The sequence below is a fragment of the Dermochelys coriacea genome, chromosome 11 (assembly GCF_009764565.3).
Source record: "Dermochelys coriacea isolate rDerCor1 chromosome 11, rDerCor1.pri.v4, whole genome shotgun sequence".
NCBI classification, from domain to species: domain Eukaryota; kingdom Metazoa; phylum Chordata; order Testudines; family Dermochelyidae; genus Dermochelys; species Dermochelys coriacea.
In genome coordinates, this window is record NC_050078.2 from 36,252,767 (window position 1) to 36,262,244 (window position 9,478).

Here is a 9,478-nt window from a genome sequence, read left to right on the forward strand (position 1 = left end):
CCTCAACTACCCTTTATGCCCAGCTCCCTAGAAACACAACTCTATTGGCGCTGCTCTACAAGGGTATCTTCCTGCGCATGGTAGCTCCCAGAAGCATTAGGTGAGGGGGCTATACAGAAATAAACACACCTTAGGCTGTGTTTATTTTTTGCCTAATGTCCACAAGGAGACAGAATGATACATATCCCAACCTGATCATCTCAGATGCACTCCTGCCTTTGGCCTGCCCAGTTTCTGTTCCCTCCTCCATTGTGGCTGCCCATAATCAGGAAAGATCTAGGATTTCCCTACACCTCCTCTGAATTTCCCCAATCCTTAGTGATCAATGGCTCCATGTCTAGTTGGCAGCCGGTGTCAAGTGGAGTGCCCCAGGGGTCGGTCCTGGGGCCCGTTTTGTTCAATATCTTCATAAATGATCTGGAGGATGGTGTGGATTGCACTCTCAGCAAATTTGCGGATGATACTAAACTGGGAGGAGTGGTAGATACGCTGGAGGGGAGGGATAGGATACAGAAGGACCTAGACAAATTGGAGGATTGGGCCAAAAGAAATCTAATGAGGTTCAATAAGGATAAGTGCAGGGTCCTGCACTTAGGATGGAAGAATCCAATGCACCGCTACAGACTAGGGACCGAATGGCTCGGCAGCAGTTCTGCGGAAAAGGACCTAGGGGTGACAGTGGACGAGAAGCTGGATATGAGTCAGCAGTGTGCCCTTGTTGCCAAGAAGGCCAATGGCATTTTGGGATGTATAAGTAGGGGCATAGCGAGCAGATCGAGGGACGTGATCGTTCCCCTCTATTCGACACTGGTGAGGCCTCATCTGGAGTACTGTGTCCAGTTTTGGGCCCCACACTACAGGAAGGATGTGGATAAATTGGAAAGAGTACAACGAAGGGCAACAAAAATGATTAGGGGTCTAGAGCACATGACTTATGAGGAGAGGCTGAGGGAGCTGGGATTGTTTAGTCTGCAGAAGAGAAGAATGAGGGGGGATTTGATAGCTGCTTTCAACTACCTGAAAGGGGGTTTCAAAGAGGATGGCTCTAGACTGTTCTCAATGGTAGCAGATGACAGAACGAGGAGTAATGGTCTCAAGTTGCAATGGGGGAGGTTTAGATTGGATATTAGGAAAAACTTTTTCACTAAGAGGGTGGTGAAACACTGGAATGCGTTACCTAGGGAGGTGGTAGAATCTCCTTCCTTAGAGGTTTTTAAGGTCAGGCTCGACAAAGCCCTGGCTGGGATGATTTAACTGGGACTTGGTCCTGCTTTGAGCAGGGGGTTGGACTAGATGACCTTCTGGGGTCCCTTCCAACCCTGATATTCTATGATTCTATGATTCTCCCCTCCCCCCATTACATGCAGTGCTGCCAATTTGGTTGTTGGCTGGAAATTTGAATTGAAATTGAAATTGAAATAATACATACTTTAAAAGCATATACAGTACGTGAAAAAATACTTGTACCTGAGAAAGCATAACGGGTTTGAAAAAGTATGAACAAAGACTAGCTTCTTCATACAATTGTTATTTCCGACAATGTCAGCACATTTTGGGGGGGGCCTATTTGGCCTACCTAATGATGTCAAATTATGATTTGTAAGCAAGGTCTGAATGAGCTCTCCTTTGACAGCTAGTGATGAGCCAGGGGTGGGTGGAAAGGCTTCAGGACCAGACTGTATTTATATGAACACACCTATCCTGCCTAGGTATCTAGCAGACAGAGCTGTGCTGCCAAGTGATCAATTTTAGCTGGTGTTGGGTTACAAATCACTTGAGTATTGAATTTGGGGGTCATGAAATGTTATTATCCTTATTGTATGAGTAAAGGGCAGCAGAACTGTACGTAGTGTGCCTGAATGAGGGGATCTCCCTCAGAGCTTAATTTGTGCTAGGGCTTGCCAGGGCTGAGCCCCGGCACCTCTAAACTTGACAGTTCATAGCCCTGAGACCTCATGGCTTGCCACATCAGTTATGAAAGTAACAAACTTGTTTGAGACCCGGCACCCCACTCATTACAAATAAGCACTGGTCACCCTCAACTGAACTGCACTCTCTAAGCAGGAGGTTTGGATGGCATATCCTAGTGAAAAGAGGGGGTGGGGGGGATGGGGCACAGATGTTTTGCTTGGTGGTATGGGCTCTGCCCTCAAGACACAAGCACTATTTGACCTGCCCCCTCTTCTGTTTAGAGATAGAGCTGATTAGGCTCCATAGAGAGCCTTTTGGTTTGTTAAGTGACCACTAGAGCTGAAATCAGAGAAAAATCAGGTCTAAATGCTTAGACCTGCTGTGAGAGTGTTTCTGTGAAAGAGACAGCCCAGCCTGCACTAGCAGCAAGGTTCCCCCACAGAGATGAAATCACTGAGAGCTGGGTGGAATTTTGAGACCCCAACTCACAGAGGTCACAGTGGCAGGAGAAGGTGATGGTGCAGAGCCATTGGGGACAGAGCGGTGGAGCGAACAGTGACATGATGAACAACAGTGGCCAGAGCATGTGTTTGTTGGACTATGTTTTAGGTACTCTGGTTCTTGTATTAAGTGATGGGGTAAATAACATTTCCTTATTAATTTTCCTCCATACCCAGTCAAGATTTTATAGGCCTCTATCACATCCACTCTTAGTCATCTCTTTTCCAAGCTGAAAAGTCAGTCTTTTTAATTTCTCCTCATATGGAATCTGTTCCACATCCCTAGTAATTTTTGTTGCCCTTCTCTGTACCTTTTCCAATTCCAATATATCTTTTTTGAGATGGGGTGACCAGAACTGCACACAGTATTCAAGTTATGGGTATATCATGGATTTATATAGTAAAAGTGGGCGAGCTTGGTTTGCCAGACTGATCAGCCAAGCCAATACTGACAACCTACATGAAAAGGCTGCAAATCAACATGCAAAAAGCCTTATAAGCCAGTCACTGTCAAAGCTAATTTTAGAAGTACTTAATAATGCTGTTAATAATGTTGGAGACAACTCAGTTTACGTGAGCCAACATGGCTTTTGCATCATACATTCTATTTAAGCAAGAGATACCACACACTAAAAGCTGGAGGCCAATTTTAAGTGAATTGTCATTTGTTAATCCTGAAGTTGGACACTGGTTCTGAACAAGACCAGCAAATGCTCACTTACTTTCTGCAAGAAACTCAACTGACTGGTTAGAAACATACAGTGCAACAGTGAAAGCCTCAGTAGTTGAAAAAGTGAAGAACTCTCTCACCAAATTCAGAAAATTTCCACATATGGCTGATGAATGCACCAATGCAAATGGGTGTTAAGTATTAAGTTATTGCATATGTTAGCTTGATAGCTGTGGTAGGCCAGTAGATGCCTTCTAGATGTTCAGGTTATAGAAGAGACATCAGCTGCATCTGTGACATCTTAGAGTTAAATGTTTGTAAATTGAATCCCCAAAGAGATGGCTGCTTGTGCATTTGATGGAGCTGCAAACTTCTCTGGAAGACATAGTGGAATACAGGCTTTGCTCAGAGAAAAGCGTAACTCTAAACTCTCCTACACACACTGCAGAGGCCATCTACTCCAGATAGCATTAGTATAGCTGCAGAATTTTCAAAAGACATTAGCAAAGCCATAAATTTAATGCCTGTGTTATAGTCTTTTTTTCAAGCAAGAGTCCAGAAGGACTGAACATCTTGGAAACAAAAGGAAGATGCACTGGGACTGAAGTTCAGATTAGTCCAACCTGGGAAAACCTGCTGGCTTTCTCATTAGCAATTCTTGGCTGTTTTAAAATTACTGCAACCATTATTACTGGCTTTGGAAAGTATCTACCCAGATCTAAGTAGTGAGGATGGTGGACTACTTTTGTTACTAAGTTCATAAAAGACTATTGCCATGCTCTCTCTCTGGTAAGTCTACTGTTGAAACCACTTGGGTCATTAAACAATGTCATCCAGGCATCTGCTACAATAGTAGTAGATCTTTGTCCAGCAGTAGAAGCTACCCTTGGATCAATCAGACATCCACTGAAAACATATTGGAAGAAACAAAGGCTTCAGTCCAGAAGTTGACTAATGAAGGCACTTATATTGACTCCTTATGTGAGGAGGGCAAGTAGTGTTTGTCAAGCCAGCTGGAAAATGTACACAGACTTGATTCTTACAAATCTACAATAGTGCTTTCTGGATTCTACCAACTTCTACATAGCTTTTACAGATGCCTGTCTTAAAAAACACCTACAGCCTACAGTTGAGTTGAGTGAGGTGCTACCAGCAATGAGCTGCTATGTGATCAGGACAGAATAGAGAATTTTGAACACAGACTGCATATCATACAAACAAATGAAGATTTAAGTTCAGCTTCTTCTTTATCATCACTAGTGATTCGACCCAATCTTTGTGCTATGTTTCCTGGTGTAACCGGATGCAGACTCACCAGCGGCGCCTCCTGCTGGTGGTCTCAGGGAATTAGCATTCCAGCCTCCGGAGCGCCCTCTTCAGGCTGGTGTCTTGCCCTGATGCTAGCTCCCATGTCCCTCCCAGGACGCTGGTGCCCCTTTCACTGGGTGCTGCCCCTGGCAGTACCCCCACAGTTCTGGGTCTCCCCCTCCCAGGGGAACCCCCCACCCATTATCCCTACCTCGCCTCAGTCGTAGGCTTCTGCCAGTGACCAGCTAGCCCCCGCGCCCTTGGACAGACTGCAATATGAGCCACTCATCACGGGCAAGGTTGGGTTTGGGCCTGCTGCCTCTGCCCACCCGTGGCTGCCCCCTTGGAACCTCAGTACCCAATAGGCCTTCCCAGGCCTGCAGCCTGGGGCTTTCCTAGGCCAGACCTCCCCGGCTCCCTTGGCCTTTCCCCAGCCCTGCTCCAAACTAGGTCCTCTTATTCAGGTCTCTGCAACCAGGCCCCTTTCTCTCAGAGCTAGAGAGAGTGCTCTTCTACTCCTGGCTTCCCTGGCTTTTATAAGGCCTGCTGGGTCTGTTTGGGGCATGGCTCCCAGCTGCAGCTGCTCTGCCAATCAGCCCAACTCTTCCCCTGCCCCAGCCCTCTCCCAGAGCTATCTTAAACTCCTCTGGGCCCGAGCAGGTGTCCACCCCGCTACACCTGGGATGAAAGAAGTAGGAAATCATCTCTTGCTACACCCAATCACAACAGCTACAGTTGAGCATTCTTTTTCCTCATTGAGTAGAATGTTGTGTTCTGAAAGAAATCGCCTTCTGTATGATCATATCACGAAGGACTGGAATTAATGGACACACAAGACGACACCAAAGAGTTGTGCAAAATTACAAGAAACCAAGAAGGACGTAGATGTAGTATTCATAGTAGGCTTGAGTAGCCAACTTTAATTTCTGTGATGATTTTAAAACATGAGTTAAATCTAATAAAATGGTCGTGAAACATTTTTCCGCCTTTACTATGGTACTATACAGCCCACCTTCGCCCTCACAGTCCCAACCCTCGTCGACCCTTTCCCACCCTCCGTATATTCAAAAACTCCCCCTAATTTCAATTCCTGGGGAAAACACAGGCGAAGATGGTGCTACAGAAGTGGCTAAGTCATCCTTTGGGGTGGGTAGGAAGATCACTACAGAAGGTATGCCACATGCACAGATACAAAGAGCACAAGCTGCAGCAGGAAGTTTACATTTGGCATTGAATTAGCCCTGATCGAGGGCATGCGTCTTTGAATATTCCAGTGTAAAAGTTGTTTGGACCAGATATCCATTGAATATTGGACTCTGGGTGCACACAGTAATTTTCGCAGTTTTCTGACTGAGCTTATAAAATGTGCAGATAAGGAAGGCTGTACTAAGCATGCATGCGTATCTAACTTAGCTGCATGTTGAAAGACTTCATGAAGTTGTGCAGTGCTTGGGCAAGAGCTATACAGGCACACTTGTCCCATTCACTATCTGTAAAGTATGTAAAGAACACTTAAAATACTTGCTAAGGTTCATGGAAGAATGGGGTCTTTCAGGCATACCTTATAAAGTTTTAGAAGATTGGGCACTGGTGATATTTAACTAAATAACAAAAATAAACTCCCAAATGTGGAATTGCTTTTTCCTTCATTAGTGCACATAGAAAATTCTGACAAAAACTTTAAGGCTGCCAGTGAAGTATTCAAAAACCAGGGAACTCAAAAGTTACAGGTACACCTTGACCTATGTCTGTGTGTACAGCATAAAGTGTAGTGGGTAATATTGTGTATTACTCTGTCTATTCTAGACAAAGTGCATTAAAACAAATGCCCAATAAACAAAAATAGAGCAATAATGAAAGATTGTGGCTCATGTAGACCGCCTAAGTTTACAACTGAATTATCTTGAAGCTAGCTGCCTCATTTCCTAAAATACATGAAAGGATTGTTGAAAATAAAATGCATAATACGAGGGTATTGATTAACTTAACATTCAAACATCTTAGATGATAGAGAAGAAAATTTTCTTCTCTGGCAAGTCAGTTAAGCTATATTGGACTATTAGGACAAAAAATGTAAGAGACAAGGACACAGACATTTACAAGATGCTATATGCATATCTAAGGTTGGGGGTGGAATATTATATCCTAGATATAGTACGCAATCATCTAATTAGGACAGAATCATAAAAACTTAACTATATTTGTATTATACGTAAAACCTTAACTGCATTTCCTGAATTTTGAATGTTCAACTGGGTAATCTTACCATTCTCCTAATGTACTTTTTTTGATAGAACACTTGACTCAAAACTGTTTTTTGAGTAAGAAGAGCTATAAAATCTGTATGATCAAATGGTGTAGACACCATGGGCCAAAACAGGTCATAACAAACATGCACTATGTCTTATTTCTGTAGAGATGGCCTTGAAAACCTCTTAAAACTACAATGATGTTTCTCACTGAAATTCCATCTTTCATAGCTGTGACAGTGTCTCAAGAGTAACTGAATAACAAAAGACCCTATTTATCAGGATTTCATTTACTTTGGGAAAATAAAGCTAACACCACATGGCAATGAAACCTACCTTTGCAAATTTATTTTAAAAACACGAGTTTTTTTAAAAACTGATAGAGATTCCTGCATTTAATAGAAATTAATACCACTGTATTAGAAAAGAAGAACTCCCTCCCTCACCTTGCTGTTTTTAAGTGTCTATACATCTACACTACATAGACTGGCTAGTTTCTAACTCTGGTTCTTATTCACAAGGTGTAATATCAAAATTGTATGATTCTATATCATACGTATATTTTTAAAAGTTAAATCCTTATGAACTGGAACAAATAAGTTTAGTTTAAAAATCTGTTAGAAACTATTTTAAAACATTAATACTCACATTCAACTTTTAAACTGAAACTTAGCCAAAAGAGTCTGTAAGAGAGTATAGGAACATAGATGCTGATTCAAACTTCAGCGGGGATTTGGATCAAGCCCTTAAAACCCCCTACAAAAAGGGCATATTTTAACATTTATTAATGGAATTATGATATTTTCGGCCCAACTAAGATATTCTATACATACAAATTTTTCTATAACCACAAAAATTAGGATAGAGAAAAAGGTATGTATGACAAGTAGTCTAATAAGCATTAAATCAACCCAATGAAATAAAGACATTTCACTATTTTCTTAAGATATTATAGGATTTTTAAAAATCATATATGCTTATATATGGCTACATTATATGTATTTAAAGCATTGTTTGCTTAAACTGTACAACCACTTATCCCGCACAGACATCACAGTGAATGTTACAAACTTATATAAATGCCCTACCCTTTTTTGAAGAACTATTGGAGTAATCGCTGGCAAAGTTACCCTTCTTGCATACAAGTTCATGTCTGCTCTTCACAGAATTAGATAAACAGCATCCATTCAGGTCATACATGAAATAAAGTAAGTCCCTGGCAACATTCCTTGGAGCCTCAGTTCTCAGAACCCAATACCTTAGAGTCAGTGCAAAGAAACAAGAAAGAATGCAATAAATGTCACCCTCCTTATGTGACTCCAACCCTACCCAAAGCCAATTAAGGAGGACTCTGGGACAGGACTAACTAGCAACCAACCAATCACAGGGCTTGCAAACTCCTCCTTTGTCCTTGTAAATATGTTCTGATACTTTTGTTTATGATGATATTTAAAGAACCAGATTAACAAGTATTTAAATCACACAAGAGCCTCTCCCCCACATCTCCATCCCCCCCTCCTCAAAAAAACAGAGCAATTGTATGCCTTGTTTGCTGGTCGGAGAGAAAGAGAATTGTGCCTTTTTTTGTTTAGACAGAACATCATTATACTTTTAAATAGTAAAGAGTAGGCATATTTAGATTACATTTAAAACATGCTGTTCTTAAAATGACTTAAATTGAAGCAGATTATGCAGTAGATATGGTTAGAACTATGAGATTAAAATATGTTTTAAACACAAGCCTCTTTTGATCAAGTATGTAGCATCTAAAATGTTACTCACACTTGATTAACAAGGTAAACAATCTACAACAGTTCAAGTCAAAAGTTCATAACATTTCAAACAATGATGTGCAAGATATACAGCTATTGCAGTCTTTTTTAAAAAACCACTGAGTAAATTATTTAGTGCATGTCTGAGTACTGTACATATCCTTGAAATGTTCAGAGCTGACTTGGCAAATACTATATTAATCCATGCCAAAACCACCTTATCCTTGTGATGGGGGCAGGGCAGAAGAATAATTGGAAGATGAAGATAGTCATTTATGCTCAGAATGTGGTGGGGAGGGAAAAACTGATTACAAGCCACATTAGTGAGTGATTTTAAAGAATTAAATGCTGATGAGTTAAAGAGAAACAATACTATCATTTATAATTAACACTCAGTACAAGAGAGTCTTTTAAATAGCAAAAATATATAATCTAAACATGCCACTTGTACTGATAGGGCACAAATTAGAGCTCAGAAATTCAGTGTGCCCATTCATGATTTTAAAGTTAGGCATGTGCTTGATCACCTTGGTGAGGCCTTGGAGTCAATAGGGCTTAATCACATTCTTAAGTACTCTGCAGAATTCGACCCTGAATCAGAGCCTTAATGCACTTTTGCACAGAGCAATATGCAGATTTAAAAAAAAAAAAACAATTTAACCTGTAGTATGTTGATGCTGTTACCCACAGCTGTTAAAGAATGACAAAATATTGTCAGATAATAGGAAGTACAGGCAAGCAGTTTCCTGCAGTTTCAAAATCTATTGGCCTTGATTATGACATTATGAATAGCTGCTGTAAACTGATGCAAAGTCATAAAGGGATTTAGATTGGAGGCCAGAATTTGATCCTTGTCAAGTTAACTTTAATCATTTAATAAAGTCATAAAACCAATTAAAATGTGCCAAAAGTCTTTCTGTTAGCTCAATGAAAGATGCTCAGTGTTCACTTTGGTTCATTTCACACTCGAGCTACAGAAAAAACAAAAACTCATGGTAACTATGTAATCTCCCAAATATTAGATACGGTACTCATTCACTTTATACTTCATTACTGCTTATCTCGAGA

At 41.1% G+C, this 9,478-nt stretch overlaps 1 protein-coding gene across 1 annotated transcript in view; it reads right to left on the bottom strand.

The window, feature by feature from the left end:
* GRB14 (growth factor receptor bound protein 14) overlaps positions 1-7,947 on the bottom strand; it is a 72,234-nt gene extending 64,287 nt beyond the window's left edge. Inside the window, 1 exon segment of the mRNA XM_038422040.2 lies at positions 7,727-7,947. Coding sequence (XP_038277968.1) covers positions 7,727-7,789 — 63 coding nt within the window. The 5' untranslated portion in view covers positions 7,790-7,947.
* Positions 7,948-9,478: the final 1,531 nt, after the last annotated feature.